The following is an 18,428-nucleotide window of genomic DNA, read 5'->3' as shown; positions in this document are numbered from 1 at the left end:
AAATCTTTAAAATCCTTGAAACTCCACAGCTGCCTTAGAAATAGCTATAAGATTTACTGTTTCAGTGCATTCCCTCAAAAGTCCCTGCAGGGATCATAGCCATGAGGTCAGTAAATCTCCAGCTTCTGGAATGTGAACCACTGCCTCTCGGCTGGTTTCTTTTCTGTGACAAACGTAACGAATCTGGTCAGGAGTACAAAGAGAGTTCGGGCAACTTTCTGGGTTGGAAAATGCTATAAATTCTCATCCTCTCAGTCTGCTACATGGGTGCATCCTGCTCTTTTCAGCTTTGCTCTGTATACGAGAGGATTTTGCATGAGGTGGGCAGTTGGGTGAATGTATTGTGTTATGTATGGCAAGTGTAATCTCCACTAACGTCAGTTTTTGTTTATATGAAATCTTGAACGTCATTGGTTCTGGTTCTGACAGTGAGCGATACCTGTTGGTAGAGAAGAAGCACAAAAGTAACATGCATACAGCCTTGCTAAGGGCTGTTCTATCTGGTTTCTGATCCCTGGCTTCCATAGTCCTGTTTTGATATGATTAATCTGAACTTTCATATGCAGGGCCGTACCCTTCAGCTCAGAAGAGCTGGTTGAGGTGGTTTTGTTTAGTTTTGTTTTGAAGTAGAACAGGAATAGAGAGAATGAATTTTCCCCTTGCCACGCTTTCCACAAGAAATTCTGTTGCAGTGATTTGTCCCATTCTTCCCTAGGTATCGCATCACTATAGGTAACAAGACCTGTGTGTTCGAAAAGGAGAATGATCCCTCCATTCTGCGCTCACCTTCGGCTGGGAAGCTTATCCAGTATGTGGTGGAGGATGGGGGACACGTGTTTGCAGGCCAGTGCTTTGCAGAAATAGAGGTAAAAGAGACTCAAAGAACTGACTTGGCTGCAGATGCTGAATCTGCCCAGGCAAAAGCTGGCGGGGGGCGCAGGGGGGGGAAGCTGAATGCTCTGGAACCAGGAATTGAGCGTGAGGAATAATTCACAGTATTTCCAAATTTTGTCTGTGTTTTAACCTGGACTAATGCAGGAATCAGCAGTGAGAGTGATGGGGTGAGGAAGAAATTAGTTAACAGCTGAAATTTGAGTGTTAACGACTGTATACCAAGTGATAACCAAAATTTCTCAGCAGTGAGACCATGGTTATCATCTTGCTGTGATATCAAGGGAGAGTGGGATCCACGTGTACTGTGTTTTCTAGCTGTGGTGAAGAAGGCCTTCTACTTGTAGACCACTACTTAGTGCTAACACAGACTCAGTAGCAGAGTTATATGCCAGGATTAAGTAACAAATTAAGACTTCTCTGATTACCTGATCACTTACCAGGTTGATTGGATAAGTTAATAAGTGTCAATCCTCCCTTCTCCCTTGGAAGTTACTTAAGTCTTAGAGAGGAGGGCGATGACCAATTTCTGCATCGCTGTGAGGAAAGCACAAGAGGTTGTGTAGGAGTACATCGCTCAAAACAGATTTGAGAGAGGGGGGAGGGTGTGTGTTGACAGAGGGGCAATTAAACCAGCTGGGGACAATGTGTAGGAGAAAAATACCAAGCCAGAGGTCCAGGTGTTTTATGTAAGTGCTTTTATGCTGCAACAGAGCCATGGCTAAGAAGGAACCACCTACTCAGTTCCTGTGTTCCCAGTTGTGGTCTATAGTATAGCAATGGTAAAACTAGACTGTCTCTGCCCGTGCCCAACCCTTCTGCTCCAAAGGCAAGAGCTTCCATGGTTAATCTAAGGAAGCATCTCTGTTTGTGAAGAGCAGTCTGAGACCTGTGACCTCTAGAAAGTAATCCTAGTTCCCTCTGCTAAAAATGAATGTGTTGCTGCAGCTTTTGAGAGTGACTCTCCCACTTCTAGCCTTTAGAGTGCAGCAGCTGCAGCAGTAAATTGTATCTGCTTTGTTCCTTGTGTTGAATGTGGGACCTTCTTGAGTACCTGTTGGTCCAAGCAGTGTGGAACAGGTGATGTTCCTGAGGATGGCTTCCTGCCATGCTAATTTGTGGCCAGTTATTTTGTTCCACCATTCACTTCAGTGTCTGGGGCTCTGTTCCCAATGTGTGTGCTTTTAAGCCTTCGAGAAAGCCTGAATGCACAAGGTGCTCATGCAGGTTAGTTTGTCTGTGGTAGGACATTGGCTGCTGGCCCACAAAACTAGAACCATTTGGGGAACATGCAAGCTGAGTGTGTAACCTGTTTTCCTTGCTACAGGTGATGAAAATGGTGATGACACTAACAGCAGGAGAATCAGGCTGCATCCATTACGTCAAACGCCCGGGGGCAGTCTTGGATCCAGGCTGTGTGATTGCCAAGCTCCAGCTGGATGATCCCAGCAGGGTTCAGCAGGTGAGAAGCTGCAGGAAGTGCAGATGTTTGTTGTGTTTTTAATAGCAAGTGATGTTGACAGTGGTACGAGATGGTCCGGCGTACCGAACCAATTTCAGATTTGTGCATTGTACTGGAATTATCACTTTACGGTTTATTTGTCTCAGATGAGGACTAGGACTCAGATTATTGTCTCTTTCTCTGACTCATGCTAAGCTTATGTACCATTCTTGTTCTCTTCTTACCTCAGTACTATTGTGGGTACATGGCTGTCTAGGATATTGGAGGTTGGCCAGATTTTTCTATCCGCGTTATTCCTATGCAAGTTTATTTAACTTCTTTTTATCATGTATTCTTCTTTAAGTGACCCTCTTTGGGAGGATGGGGGTTGATATCCCAACTCAGAGAGTGTCGGGCCCTGTGAAAGCAATTGTAGCAAACCTGGAAATACAAAAAAAGAGCCAAGGACATGGATCTTTTTAAGGTGAAAGGCAAAGAGATACATTCATTTAGGGATGGCAGGCTGGGATGTAGCTGGTGGCAGGGGAAGAGAATCTGTTGTTCCTTTAGCAATAGCTAGTTGAAAACTGCGGGAGGTAGTCATGCAGGGGGTGGAAAGTGATTGTCAGCACCAAACTGTTGGCTTTTCCTGTGCTTTTCTTTGATATTTTTGGTCATCCTGGATCTAAATTATGAGATCAACTGTAACATATTTGGGAGAGAGGCTGGAAGCTTATTTTGTGGGTGTACACAACATAGAACTGTTGGAGATCCAGCTCATAACTTTTCTGTCTCTCAGCCAAGTGCATTTTCTACTCTGGGAATTCTTCCAAGTTAAATCTGAGCCTCCAGTCGAGCGTAACTGGATTTTACCACCATGGCTGATGCCATACAGGAGGGTTAGTGGCACTGTGCTGTTCATTGTGTTTCCAGGCTGAACTGCACACGGGTACCTTGCCGCAGATCCAGAGCACAGCACTTCGAGGCGAGAAACTCCATCGCATCTTCCATTATGTCCTAGATAACCTGGTCAATGTGATGAATGGATACTGCCTGCCAGAGCCCTACTTCAGCAGCAAGGTACTGGTTACTTCTTGTTTCAGAGCGAGAGCGCAAATATTCTTTCAGTTCAAGGTAAGGCTGTCCAATTTGCATGTCACAGCCAGAGGACCAAGAGTCAGGGCAGTACTAGCCTGCTAGGGCCAGCTCGATTCGGTTTTCTTTCTTAGACTTCCTTATAGTCAGTCTCACCAGAGAGTAAGATGGTAGAGTTCTATCTGTGGCACCCAAAACAAAGACAAAGACAAGGAGTTGAGCTTGATCTTTACTGCTTGTGCCTGCAGCCTTGTACATGGGAGCTGCATGCATAGCCAGCTGTGGTAGAAGGGAGGAGGAAAGAAGGTGGATAAATCTGAGTCAGCTGTTGGCGTAAGGTAGCACAGCAGCTTTGTCATCTGCCCCAGTTATCTCTTTTAGTCCCTGGACTAGCTGTGTGATAAAACAGTATTGAAGAAGACCTCAATGAAAAGCTTTTCCTTTTCTCCCTTCTTGCTGCTTATTCTTTTCTTCATGCTTGTCTTTACACTGACTTGTCTCTGTCTAGGTGAAAGGCTGGGTTGAGCGACTAATGAAGACACTGAGAGACCCATCTTTGCCTCTGCTGGAACTTCAGGACATCATGACCAGTGTTTCTGGACGGATCCCACCCAATGTAGAGAAGTCCATCAAGAAGGAGATGGCCCAATATGCCAGCAACATCACATCAGTCCTTTGCCAGTTTCCTAGCCAACAGGTGATCCACCACGCTTATATAGAGGAATAAAAACTGGTTTGCGTTGGGGCAGAGAGAGAGAGAAAGTTCCTTTAAATTATCTGGAGGTTAGTTGGACCTGAAAGGTGCATTTGAACATGGGATCTTCATGATGAAGGATACTTACCTGTATCACTTGAGTGTAAAGCTTGCTTCCTTTACCTGTGCTGAAGGGTATGTGTTCCCTGCTCAGTATAGCTTTAAAAAGGCCGTTTGGAAGCAGTTTAATCATATCAGTGGCCTTGTGGGCATTTATTTATTTGCTTTTTGCCTGATCCATATGCTGCAGTGCAATTTATAGTGTCAGTGTAACCTTAAAAAAGAGCGATTGCAACTAAGGGAGGCCTGATCAGGTAATGAGATGTTGGAAGATGATTTCTCCGGTATACGATATTGTGCATTGATTTTTGTATCATTGTCAGGTCATTAACTTCCTTAGCAGTTTAAGGCTTTGGCCTTTGCTGGAGTCTGCTGGAGCTCTGGTCTGGTCTGTCTGGAAGTTCTCAGCTTCTCTGCTGGTTGTTCAGCCAGATTGTCCCATCCAGGACTGGGACTGTCATGTGATTGCTCTCTTTCAGATTGCCAATATCTTGGATAGCCATGCAGCCACCTTGAACCGCAAATCAGAGCGTGAGGTCTTCTTCATGAACACTCAGAGCATTGTGCAGCTTGTACAGAGGTGAGCCATTTTCAGGGGTGCCCCCTAACTTTTTTCTTCAGGTGCTTGAAAGACCTGAGCCTGCTTGTCTTTATTCAAATGGTTTTATTACACTCAGAGTCTAAATCACTAGGAATAAGGCTGCATACTTCCCTCAGGGAGGTCAACAGTGAGGGGGCCATATGTGCGGCTCCTGGCTGCCTGTGTGAAGCACATATAGAGATCCTTCCTCTTTCTCCCTTTGCCGTATGAAAGAAAGATTTAATTTCTGTCCTGACACTGATCATATCTTGCCCGTTTCATCAAGCCGCTGGTGTGTGTTATGCCTTTCAGTGTCTAGAGTTTTGAGTATTTTTAGAAGAAAAAGGACATTTTAATGCAAAACATGAGCCATGCTACCCTGCAACACTAATGGCAGGGGTTATGTATTCACATAACAGGTGGGGTGTTCAGAACCAGGTACGCTTCTTTCCGTAAGCAATCAGGCTTATTCTGCCACTCGTGTTGAGTGTTATTCACTTGCAGATCTTCAGAAGTGGGGCCGTGCCAGTCTCACTCAGTGCTAGGTTTGACTTACTTGCTTCTGCAGGTACCGGAGTGGTATTCGGGGTCACATGAAAGCAGTGGTGATGGATCTGCTCCGTCAGTATCTGAAGGTGGAGACTCAGTTTCAGCATGGTGAGTCTCTAAGCACGTCAAGGATTTGATTTCTGAAGGAACCACATTTGGTCCCAGAAGGTCCACATGGACCCCCTTCAAGAAAGATTACTCTAACTTTATGGTGAGACTAAGCTACACAGGTTTTCTTTTAAAGGTCTGCCAGTCAGATCCTGTTCTTTGTAGAGAAGCTTATGTCCAGTTTGAGTTTTTGTGCTAAGAGTGCTCATAATGCTTATGACAAGCAAATGACAAACTCCACCCCAAAGCTGTCTGTTCTGCTGGTTTTCCACTGTTGGTATATCCATCATCTTCTACATCCTGTGTCATCTTACCCACAGTTTACATGTCATAATATGACTCTGGTCTCTCTTCGGTGTAGGACTGCTCCTTTTCCCTGTAAATCTTCAAAGGAATATCTCCTATATGACTCTATGATCCGCTAAGTGAGGGCTTTTGTATGACCTGGAGTAAAAAGACAGACTCACTGAATTAAGAGTTTCTTTGTGTTGCCATTTCTAGTCTGTCATTGAGCTCGCTAAGGCTCAGCCAGTCTGTGTGGTCTCTGCTTGTTCTACATCAGACGTGAAGCAGTTCTCCTTTGCGTTCCCTCGCTGACTCTGTCAGCAGTGGCCCACCACTGGAGAGTTCCCCCACTTGGGTATTCCACATGTAGAAGCTTCATATCAGAAGCTTGATTTTTATTTCCTGATTTCTAAACCTCTGGAGAAAAATTAGAATCAGAAAAACTGTTTAAATTCACCACACTATTTAGTTCTAGCTTGCCTGTTTCTTAAATTCTATAGTAAGAAAATCAAGTGCAGTAAAAAAAAAAAAAAGTCACTGAGTTATTTGCACCTGCTGTAAAATACCAGAAGCTGTTTGCTGTTCATAAGAACAAACCTCAAACCTCAGCCTGAAACAGAATTGAAATAAATGCATTGCACTGCTGTATCCAGGCACAAGATGGCAATGAAGCACTAGCTAATTTTGAGGCTCTAGCTCTTACAGGTAGTTCAGATTCCACTCTACTTTTCTTTTGTCCTGCTCCAATACCTGCCCCAGCCTAATGGTACTGCAGATTCATTTCCACTTCAATTTGCTGGTAGTAGAGGATGGTGCAAGTCTTTTTGCTATTACTTTATTTTGGTTGTCATTTGAATGAAAGACTGAGCTCGCCATTCCTCTCTTCGTATTGCTCACAAAGGAGGTATTTGGTATTGGAACTGTTTTAATAAGAGTAGGATGTTTAAATTAAAGTTTGCAGTTGAGGGGGTGGTGGTGGTGGGAATGTTTCCTTCCCAGAATTGATTATGTGGATCATGCAAAGTAGATTCTCCAAACACACATGTAGAAAAATGAAGACACATCTGGTAACTTGTATTCCTTGACACAGAGGTGTGGAGACTGAAAAAATGTGCATTTCTGATTGCAGGTCACTATGACAAGTGTGTCTTTACCCTTCGGGAAGAGAATAAAAGTGATATGAATGCTGTATTGAACTACATCTTCTCACATGCTCAGGTCACCAAGAAGAACCTGCTTGTAACAATGCTCATTGTAAGTTCTCTGTTGGTGCTCTAGAAATTTGCTGCTTCTTGTAGTTGTATGTTTGATGCTTTGAAAGGTACTGAATTGACAGCTCTCATCCTTAAAGATGCAAGCCTTCTAGCTACAGAAGCAGTGGCAGCAGTGTGGAGTTTCTTCATGTGTTCTTAGGGCATGTAAGCCATGCATTAGAGAAGACCCAGAACATACTGTTCAGCTCAGTGTCTGTGCACCTTCTGGTTCATGACTGTCCTGCATTGATTGCCTATCAGAGTGCAATGAAGGCTAATTATGCAAGTGATTTGTGAGCGTCTGTGGGGAGATAAGAATGCAGGCTTAATTCTTACATTGGGAGGATGTTAGAGGCTAACTTGCAGACACTGGGCTGTGACTTTATACTTGGTTTAGTTTGCTGCTTCATCTTCAGGGGTCTCAGAGAGATCCTGTCTTTATAAAGCTCATGGTACTCAACCTGGAGTTGCTTGGAAAGCAAAGCAATATGCTACCAGCACAAAAAGCAGCTGATTTTTTTGTGGTCATAATTCTGTAATAGCAGCATTTTTATGGTCCTTCATGACTAATGAGGGTGACTTCCTGGTAGTGAATGGCATTAGCCAGCCCATATGGAGGCCGTTGAGGGCTTTCTCATGCTCTTCCTTGATGAGCCATAGTTTGGTCTAATAGGTTTGGCAGTGGCTCTCTTAGCTTCTTCCTGGTTATAGTCTCAGAAGGTCTTATCTCAGGTCTGCTGTGGTGCTTTCGGACCGACTGTGCTCTGGGCTGCACGATGGAATCTGACCAGGACTCCATATCTCAGCACAAAGCTGGTCACTCCAGATCAGGCCTCTGACCCTTGGGATGGTGTGCGGCTGTCCAGGGGGCTTGCAAAGGGATGGGGAATCCCCTGGGGTCGGAATTCCTCTTGGACGGACATAGATTCCACCGTAGAAACACAAATGAATCCTCATGCCAGGACCTGCCATCACCTTCTCATGTTCTTCTGGCTTGTTACTCCATGAAAGATCTCAGTTCTCATTAACTTCAGTCCCACTTTAATGGGTAAAACTCCCAGTAAATTACATTTCCAGGAAAAATAATTAAAAAACAACAATTGAGTCCTGCCTGTCTCTTTTTTTCCCTGTTTCCTAAAAAGCTTCAAAAAATCCTTGTCCCACATAATGCTTTGCAGCAGAATGAATGCCCACCTTCCTCAAGGCAGGATGAATTTAGCTACGACATGATTTTCAACAGACCAGAGTTAGGTATTCTGCTTTTTAAGGGGCTAATTACAATACTATCTCTCTCTTTTTTTTTTTTTTTTTTTACACAAACATAATGAAGTCTGTTACTGCCAAAAATATGTCCAAAGTAGCCATCCACAAAATAACTCTCACAAGCAGAAAAAGAGTCATAATTGTCCTAGGCTGAGGCTGCATTTCTTAAATTCTAATTTGTAAGATGTAAGGACCCTGGCATTCTTTCTTTCTGGCTCTCCTTTTTTCCCTTTTTTTTTTTTCCTTTCCCTTTTTGGTGTGTGGTGTGATTGTAAGTAACGCTTGCCTTAAGAATCTCATTATTTGAACACGGAGCCATATTTCCTCTGAGAATTCTGGAGTAGCTTTGAGCCGGGGCTGTTCATTTCTCAAGTAATCATGCTGGCGTGATGGAGAGAGAAAATGGCAGCTGTTCGCAGCTCAGGCCTTCAATTTTCTTCAGAGTCCAGTCACTCAAGTGTGTAATTACACAGGGGTGCCAGGGAGGCGTTAGGCCTTGTCAAAGAGCCGGTTTGAGGCTTTGCTCGCTGCCTTTGCCAATCAGTGCAGGCAAAAGCCAGTGCAGCGCCAGCTACCTGCTTTATTTTGTTGTTGTCATCCTGATTATTTCTTGCTAAAATGGGACTGAAACTTTTTGTCTAGTTTTACACCTCCGTGCAAGCCGTGTCTTGGATGCACAGCCTTGCTGTGTCTTCGTGTTGGCCGGCACAATGTCCGTCTGAGGGAGTGAGGGGCGTGCTGGGAGATAGGGAACGCAGAGAAATGTTGAAGAATTTTTCTTTTTCCTTCCTGTGTAGTCATTCTTCCCACCACTCTCGGTTATTTCTACTCAAGTAAAGGCCGACATCCCAGTTTGCTAGAACTTAAAACATACTGGAGAGACCATGCTGCACGTGGTGGAAGAACAGCCGGGTAGGTGGGCGGTGATCCGAGTGCCGTTTGCATGGCCTCCACCAGCGCGGGGCCCGAGGCCTTGCAAACGGGCGTCTGCCCTCGCAGGGACTTCTCAGATCGAGTGGGTAGCGGGGCTCAGCAGGGGCGATGTGCCTTTGGCCACAGTGTCATCTATGGCACAGCTAGGGACTACCATCTGCGGAGTTACAGGTCATGCCAGTATCCAAAAGACAGTCATTCCTCTTTCTTCCGACTCGCATTACTCTTCATGTCTGAGGGACCCCGTGGCACATTTGGTGTAATCATGGTGAAGGCTGTGGCATTTTATGGGTTGCCAAGCTATTTATGTGGGATGGTTTAAGTTTGTCCTCCAAGGGCAAACGTCATGTCAAAATACCTTGATGCTTATGTTGCTGTTATTGATGTATCCCTAGGAATCCATTATTAACGAGGGGCTCTGAGGATGGTTTTAGTAATAGTGTTATGCTGCCATCATTCACCTTTTTTAGCTAGCAGGCGTTTAAGGCAGGATGGGAACTACTTCATCCTTCATATATGTGTTGAAATATAGTGTGATTTGAAGTTGTATGTTCATTTTATGTACTTAACTGACTGTTGTATGCACATCCTAGCCCTAACTGGACAGAATCGCTTGTGGCGTGGCAGATGTCCTGTGTCCTGTCGGATTTTTGTTACCTTGAGCAGTAACATTACAACACCCAGGAATTTGTATTTCAAATATGATGAAGGCAGTTCTTGAATTATTCACTGTGAATTCACACAGTGACCTGGAGTGGATAAATTTACAGAACTTTCTTTGGGAACAATCATTGTAATGTTTGCTGGCCCAAGACTGATTAATAAATAGGGGACAACAATCTAATAAGAGTTAGTAGCTTAGATTTTTTTAATAAGAGTGATGTGACTGTGCTCTCTCTCCCCGAGATGTACGCCATCATTCCTAGAGATGGCATCATGCTTGAGTGGGGTCGGAGAGAAAGGGGTCAAGAATGATGTGGGGGAAAGCTATTTAGCTTTGAAATTGCAAGGAGTATGAGCTGTTATTGGTTAGTCAGTCTATGGGACTTGTATTATTTGCTTTTTGTTTTTTACTTTCTTTTCCCTGGCAGGCTTATTAATCTAACCTGCTGTGCAGAGGTTTCCCTTTTTCCTTTTCAATTTCTTGGATCTTCAAAGGGCCTTTTCTGGACTGTATGTGTTTAAAATCTCTTAAAACTTTAAGGCACCAGCTCTCTTTCCTGTTGCAAATCCCTGTTTCATCTCACATTTTCCTCCTATGATTCATTTACCAAGAGAAAAGCTGTTAAGTGCTGTATAGAAGAAACACATTAGAGGCTCCAAGAGGGTTTCCAGCTTCGGGAGTGGGAGGGAAGAGGCTCACAAGCCAGTGTGAGTAGTTGAAGACTGTGGGATTATTCGTGGGAATTGAAACTATTTTTGGAAGAAAGCGTGCATGAGAGTGCACCTCCTCTGTTCAGAAAACAAACCAGATTAAAGTCTTTACTGTTTGCATTTTTTTTGAATGGCTGCATCCAAGAGAGTTTTGAAACAGCATTAACACTGAAAATCATGCTGTTCAGTTTGACTGTTTTATCCAGCCAATTTAGACAGCAAAGTAAGCTAGTGAACTTCCTCAGAACCAGGATTCTCTGATTAGAAGAAATGCTATGGAGTCAGTCCTGTACTGTGGCAGGAAATACATCCTATCATTTATGGTTTTAGTTAGCTTTGCTTAGCCTTGTTAGAGGAATGACAGGATCTTTGGGGTTTTTTTCTGGTGTTGCTGAGGCTGTACAAAGTGTGTGGTTGGTTTGTGGTTGTGGAGTTCTGGGGTTTTTTTGTTTGGAGCTGTTTTTTTAAGTGGACTTCAGGAGATTCTCCCGGCAGTTAAACTCTTTCTGTTTGGTCACCTTTCACGGTGAAAGTTTGCTAATCTTTGCATGCTACACAAGGCATTTCGCTACAATTAAATGCTCTTTGTATTTTGTATTGCTGCTACGGGAGAATTCTGGTAGAAAACTGAAATTGGGTAATGGGAAAATGCTTTACTTGAGTCTCTTTGACAAGTCAGTAATTCTCATGTGTTTGGATGCCAAAACACGCGCTACAAATAAGAAAATGGGTGATGGTGCCAGTCCCTTCTGTCCTCTGTGGCTTTATTTATACATGTAAAACTATTGAAAGCCTAATACTTGTACCCTTCTCAGCACAGAATTACAGAATAATTGAGATAGGGACCTCTAGAGGTGGTGTGGTCCAGCGCCTGAGTGCATGTGTGTATGTTTCAGGTTTAAACTCTGTTGTAGGAGGACAGAAGATGGTTTTCCTCTGTTGTAAACATTTTCAGTTCTCTTTATTTTTAGGACCAGCTATGTGGCCGTGACCCCACCTTGACAGATGAGCTGATTAATATTCTGACAGAGCTGACCCAGCTCAGCAAGACAACCAACGCTAAAGTGGCCCTGCGAGCACGGCAGGTAAGGGAGCGTGTGTAGCAATCCAAGCTGATCCCTGCTAGAGACAGACCGTGCCATCGCTGGTCAGATCAGCGTGGACTGCTCCCACCTGGAGCCCACTCTTTTGGAAAGTCTGTATCTCTTGATGTTTATTTTGATTACTATGCAAGTGTGAAGAGTAGATTACTGTGAGCAGTGCTTTAACAATGAAGCTAATTAACCAATGATTAACCATTGTGACAGTCTAATGAAGATTGCAGTGGATTCCCAATCACTGTAAAATTTGAAGTTAAGATTACATTCCTTTGTCCGTGCTCCTCCAAAAAGTTTTGTCTGGCTCAAATAGGAGTTAGTTGAGAGTAGCCTGTGGTTTGTGCGATAGAGGAAGTCGAAATACATGGTCACTGTGGTTCCTTGTGGCTTTATAATCTGGGAACTTGACAAGCACAGGCTGCCTGGAATGTGCAGGCAGCTGTACCGTAAACAGCCAGGACATGCTATCTGGGTTCATCAGCTACCGCACAATTGCGAATCAGTGTGTGCAGAGAACAGGGAGAGAAATTTACAGAAGACTCAGATGTTTTTTGCAACTGCCAAAGAATTATTACAAAGAATTACGTTGGTCTTTTGCAGGGTTTCTTCTAGCTTTTGAGTTGTGTTTTATCAATTTCTTTTTAACCTGAAAATAATTGGAAAAACTCTTGATACGGTCAATCCCAAGAGTCTAGTACAGATAATAATTTGAATGCCAGATGTCCACCTGGGTATTATTGTGCGCTTCCTCTTTAGCAGTTAGTCTGTAGCCAGGAAGGGGTGAGAGGGCATAATCGTTTCACGGTAATGCTAACCCTGTAGTCTGATCACTCCTCTCGCTCCACAGTCCCTATCTCCATTCTAAAAGTCTTCAGCAGGAAAGCTGACACTTTGGGGATCTCTCCTTTTATTTCAGAGCTTGACTGTTGAAAATGAATGGGGTGTTTGAAGCTGCTCAGTGACCTTATGTTTCCTTCAAGACTGTATTTGTGTCCTTGAACCGTTCAGTTATTGAACCTCTCAGCAGCGTGCTGGGGATGGTGCTGCAGTCCTTGTGTATGTCTTTATGTTGCTCTTTCACTTCCTTTTCCCCTGCAAGCTGCTTCCCCTTCCTATCTCCGTATCCTTCATGTTGGGCATTTAATACCTGGCACCAGTGTCTCTTGGTTCCTCTACTCAGAAGCTGTGAAAGGCAGTCTCCATTGCTGGCCTCCCCACAGCTGCTGCCTGCCAGATCTGCTTTCCAATTAACAGCCGGTCAGGCAATCCCCAGGACTAGCAGCTCTGCAGTGCTAAATCACATGCACTGATGGAACTTGATTGAAGCTGTTCCTTTTCTCCATGGGGAATTGCCAATAATACAAGCTGAGCAGATACACAAATGAGGCTGGGGAGGGGAGAGAGTTTGCGGCATCACCCAGGTGCCACAGAATTCACAGGAGAAACCAGTCGCCTCTTCTGGGATGGAGCAGACTATTGCTGCCTTGGAGGTAACAGCCTCCTGCCGATGGCCCAGCATAGCTCCTTTCCCTGACACTCCTTGTGTTTGCTGTTTACCAGGTTCTCATCGCTTCCCATTTGCCATCCTACGAGCTGCGTCACAACCAGGTGGAGTCCATCTTCCTGTCCGCTATTGACATGTACGGACACCAGTTCTGCATTGAGAACCTGCAGGTATCTACCAAACTTCTCTCCTTGTTTCCCTGCTTTCTTCTCACTGATCTTAATGTTTCTGTATTAAATCTCACCTCTAGCCCCAAGGTCCTTGTGGCTTTAAATTGTATTGTTCTGGTTTCTAGCTTCCCCCTCATTTTTGCTTTCATTCCTACACTGATATCAGAATGATCTCATCGCAGTCTACAGCTTCCTCAGGGGGGGCAGCGGAGGGGGAGGTGCGGATCTCCTCTCTCTGGTGACCAGCGATAGGACATGAGGAAATGGGATGAAGCTGCGTCAGGGCAAGTTCAGATTGGACACTAGGAAAAGGTTGCTCACTGAGAGGGTGGTCGGTCCCTGGAACAGGTTCCCCAGGGAAGTGGTCACGGCACCAAACCTGTCGGAGTTCAAGGAGCGTCTGGACGACGCTCTTAGTCATATGGTTTAGTTTTAGGTAGTCCTGCAAGGAGCAGGGAGTTGGACTTGATGATCCTTATGGGTCCCTTCCAACTGGAGATATTCTGTGATTCTATGATTTAATGTAAAAAGGTCATAATCCTTGATGAACAACAGGAAAAGCATGGAAATCAGAACTAGTCAGGCTTCATTTGGGGTTTTTGCTTTTTTGCCTGACCCTATTTGCAAGACAGGCAGTTGTCTTTTAAAACTCTGCTTAATGTGATCTCTTCTAGAAACTCATTTTGTCCGAGACATCCATCTTTGATGTGCTACCCAACTTCTTCTACCACAGTAACCAGGTGGTAAGAATGGCAGCTTTGGAGGTAAGTTTATTCCCATTGAAAAAAAAAATATTTTAAATTTTTCTGTGGTTTTTGTTTGGTTTTTTTTTTTCTTGTTTTGAGCACTGTTACCCTGCAAGATTAAGAGAGCTGTAGGTTGTGTGGAATCTGGCATACTTGGAGCCTGGCATTTAACAGTGTTAATACTCATAATTGACTGAAATTTCAGATTCGAGTTATCTTCTTTGCTTGAAGAAGACTTAGGTGGTTGAAAGGATTGCAAGTGAAGCTACTGTCAGAGCACGTGGTCAGCCTACCCTGTGTGCCTTGTGCTGATGCTTGTATCCTGCCAGACTGGCCTTCCTCAAAGAATAACTTTAAATTCTGGTTGAATTAGAGTTCTACCTAGGTATCCATTTGGAGGTATCTGTTTGGTTTTTAAGATTTTTGAAGTCTCTGGTGTATTATTTTTCTTCTTTCTCTCTTTCTGCTTCCTTAGCACAGTTAAGCTGATTGAGTTTCTCTCTAACCAGGTGTACGTTCGAAGGGCGTATATTGCCTATGAGTTAAACAGTGTCCAGCATCGCCAGCTGAAGGATAACACTTGTGTGGTGGAGTTCCAGTTCATGCTACCTACCTCCCATCCGAACAGGTCAGATCACGTGTTCAGCTGCCTTTAGAATCGGAGGTTTATGAGGGGCTACATCCTACCTTGGCAAAGAAAACTTGCAATAGAATTGGTGGAGAAAGGGAGAGTCCCAGTGCCTCAAATAAGCACAAATTTTTTAAGATAAAAACCTACATTACCCAGTTCCTTCCCCTAAGTTATTTAAAACCTCAGGAGCTGTGGGTAGTAGTTTCTGCAGTTTGGATTAATTTGAATATGATATAGTTTTCATGTATTTTCTGATTTTTAAGTTCAGCTTGTGGAGTAACTTTCCTCTAGAACTTCAGTTCTAGCTGAATCCTGAGCCTTCAGAAAGATACAATTCCAGACAGACTAATCAATTACTCAGAATTTTAATAAAGAGCAGTCAAACAGTCTCTGTCCCCTTCCTGCAGCACTCCCCTGCCAGCCCTTTGTAACTGTTTGTGATTGGCTCTACTTTCAAACCTGGCTTTACTGGATAAGGTGAAATCTTTTCTAGCACGTGGGTTTTTGACTGAGAAGACCAAGATGCACGTATGAATGTATTTTATATAGAAATGCTAGAGTTGACATACTTTGGTTTTCAGTCAGTATTTTTCAGAATGCATTTCTCATGACGGCAGCCAAAAGCACCAACTGTTCGCTGCCCTGTCTTATAGAAGGGTCGCGTCTCCTAGTGTGTGCTAAGATCATTATAAACAAACAAACAAACAAACTTGATTATCAGAGCTTCTTCAGCATCTGCCAGGTTAGTCAGTTCCCGTGTTTCTTCATTTGCAACAGGAACTCTGGAGAGTATTTTAGACGATATTTTATTTTTGTCCCAGGCAGCGGAGTGCGTGCTGGAGCCCAGAGGCGCAGTGAGTCTCCGTGGCCGCCGGGTGCCACTGTTGATCTGTGCTGGTTTGGCAGTATGGTACCAGTGCTATTTTTCTCCTTTGTTTCCAAACATCTTTTTCCTTATTTTATTTTTGGTGGGGCTGGGCAACGAGGTCCAGTCTCGCTTCATTGAGAATCCATCAGTACATTTTATGAAATGGTTTTCAGAGTCTGGTTTGCTAGAAATGAATGACTGTCCTCAACAAGCAGCACAAAACACTCACGATACAAATGGGACATGCATTTGGTCTCATCTGTTTCCTACATTTCTAAAATATTTGTAAATAATTGCACACTATTTTTAGTACCCCTTTATAATGCTCTCTTCCCCCACACCGCCCCCACACTCCTTCTCCATTTCTTCTCTTTGCTGGTCTCAGTTACCTCTGTTGCTTGGGGGTTGTTTGGCCTGCTCATGCTGACCACTGCTCTATTACTGTGCACAAGCTTAACTGGACAAGGTCAGCGGGAAGAGGAGACCTGTTACCTGCTTGGGGAACAGCTTCTTTGTCCTGGAATCTCCTCTCTCCTTTACGCTGAATTTGTTGGGGCAATGTTCTGAAGCTCAGTTCTGCTTCTCAACCATCGGCACGGCTGATGGTTGACTGAAAATGCATCGCAGTCATTGTGCAGAGGCAAGCAGGCTTGGGGACAAACTCACTGCTTGCATAGGCAGGTTCAGTTTCTTTGAGTTGCACCTCTGTCTTTAGTGATGAATTTGGCTCCTGTTGCTTGATGCAGCTTCTTGCAGTGTGTACCTACTTGTGCGGCTATTGTGTGGCTGGGTGCTGAAGCACAGCCGGTAGCAGGATACCTAGGGTCTTAAATTAGCACTGAGTGTGTAGATTTAAGCCAGCTGTAAAGGCACACCTTTTGTTAAACCCAAGACACAGAAATCTCAAAACTCTGACATTGTCTTGCTTAAGTCTTCTTTGTTGTTTTTGACCATGTTCTCTGTCCATCGTATGTTTTTCTGTATCTTCTGTAGCATGAACTTTTAGACTGAAAAGCTAAAAATGCATTCCAGGGACAAACCCCAAAGCCAAAATATTCCAGCTGACCAAGCAAAATGTCCCTTGAGGCTCTGCAGAGTTGGGTCCTGGTGAACCAGGAGTAGATACCAGAGAGCCCTTAAGAGAGCATTCTCTTTTGGAGCTGGTGTTAGTTGTATGATGCCGCACATTTTTCAGCACTTTATCAGATACTTTTAAGCCCTGGTCCCTTTTGTGTCTGATTTCTGTGAACATTCAAGGGCCTGAATTTTACTGGAGCAAATATTCATGTAGAGAAAATTGCGAACTGGTAATGGTTGCTCTATTTAAAGTCTTTGTTATTGGTATTTAACCCCGCTATGCCTTTACTTAATTGTAACAGAAACAATCACAGTCACTACTTCTGATCTGACTAATCACAGCTAGACACTCAGACTGTGTATTTTTGGCCACTGAATGATTGCCATCAACTACCCACAGGAAAGCTTTACGTGGAAGCAGAGAGGAAAGAAAAACTGTTAAATCTGCTGACAAAGTCATAGAAATGCAACCTGCTCCTGGTGGGTTTTGTGGGCAGAAACTGTTTTGGGAATTATTTGTTTAAATTAATAGAAAACATCCTGTTGTAAGAATCCCCACTGATCCCAATTGCAAGGGTAAGACATAGGGAGAAAAACTGCTTATAATTGAAACCATAGAGGGCTTTATAGATCAAAACCAGCATTCCTTATTGCCCGGTGCAAGGCAGATGAGGAGTACAGTGTAACCATCTGGTGCCTTTTGCAGTAAATGGAGTTTGCAAGCCCTCTCCAAGTAGAGGGCGTTGCAGTAATCCAATCTGGAGGAGGCGATACAAGGGTATCTACGGGATGCTGATCGCTACATGCTGCAGCAGGGTACTTCAAACAAATGCTTATGTGCAGAGCCCCTTGCATTTGGGTAACCTGCCTCTTTCAGTCATCTAGAGTCCTGGTGAGAAAAGATGCGAGAAAGAAATGAGCCCTGTTCTGAGCTGCTCTTTGCTTCCCTCTTCTTCAGACTGCCCTGCTGAGATGGGAAGCTGGTGGAATATTGACTGGTGTTTAGAGAGTTCAGCTTCCTTTGTGAGAATGGCAAGCCAGGTGACAGACACTGAAAGGCCTTTCTTAGGTGTTCAGCACATGAAACAGAGCTTGCCTAATCTTAGCTTAAAATCTTCTGTTCAAAGAAACATTGTGTGTCTAGTATAGGGAGAGGGAGAGGGAATTATAGTGCTTTTTCAACAGGAGAAGTTTTTTTTCTAATAATCCCCCTCTCCTCTCCTGCTTTCGAACAGCCTTTCTTGTGTCTGAAGCTGTAAGGTTTAAATTAAACCGGGACATTGTCTGCTGTAGCCAGCTTTTGCAGCCTGCTGCAGAATTGTCCTGCTGCACTGCTCCTCCTAAAGCATCCCCGTTTCTCCAGGTCACTGCATTCCCCCAGCCAGGTTGTTCAGCTGCTCTCTTGATCTTTCCTTCCCCAGTAGCAGATGTGCTGGAGGATTAGAAGGGAAGAACTCAGAGGTAAATGTGTTCCCACAAAACAGATCCCTCTGTTTTACTCAGAGGTAAATGTGTTCCCTTTGTCATATGCTAAGACAATTGCTGACAAGGGTGACTTAGAGATGCTGGATATATCTTTATTTTGGGGTATGGCAATGATACCACAGGGCTCTGCCTTCTGAATATGTTGAGCCGCAAAGGAAATTGAAGTAAAACCCAGCCTGTTTTGCTCACTGTTGCCTTAGCCATGCCTTCCCAATCCATCTGTGCATTGAGCCCACACCTTCCTTTTGTCCCACGTACCACCCC

At 44.1% G+C, this 18,428-nt stretch overlaps 1 protein-coding gene across 7 annotated transcripts in view; it reads left to right on the top strand.

The window, feature by feature from the left end:
- ACACA (acetyl-CoA carboxylase alpha) overlaps nt 1-18,428 on the top strand; it is a 154,832-nt gene that overhangs the window by 47,747 nt on the left and 88,657 nt on the right. For all 7 annotated transcript variants that reach the window (XM_072882536.1, XM_072882539.1, XM_072882535.1 and 4 more), the window contains 11 exons: nt 716-866; nt 2,219-2,353; nt 3,266-3,412; nt 3,936-4,124; nt 4,721-4,821; nt 5,390-5,478; nt 6,893-7,017; nt 11,558-11,671; nt 13,244-13,357; nt 14,032-14,121; nt 14,613-14,731. In XM_072882536.1, the coding sequence (XP_072738637.1) occupies nt 716-866; nt 2,219-2,353; nt 3,266-3,412; nt 3,936-4,124; nt 4,721-4,821; nt 5,390-5,478; nt 6,893-7,017; nt 11,558-11,671; nt 13,244-13,357; nt 14,032-14,121; nt 14,613-14,731 (1,374 nt within the window). The remainder of the gene's footprint in view (nt 1-715; nt 867-2,218; nt 2,354-3,265; nt 3,413-3,935; nt 4,125-4,720; nt 4,822-5,389; nt 5,479-6,892; nt 7,018-11,557; nt 11,672-13,243; nt 13,358-14,031; nt 14,122-14,612; nt 14,732-18,428) is intronic.

The sequence above is a fragment of the Ciconia boyciana genome, chromosome 17 (genome assembly GCF_034638445.1).
Source record: "Ciconia boyciana chromosome 17, ASM3463844v1, whole genome shotgun sequence".
Taxonomy (NCBI): Eukaryota; Metazoa; Chordata; class Aves; order Ciconiiformes; family Ciconiidae; genus Ciconia; species Ciconia boyciana.
Note: the sequence above shows the minus strand (reverse complement) of the source record. Positions and strands in the feature narration are given on the sequence as shown.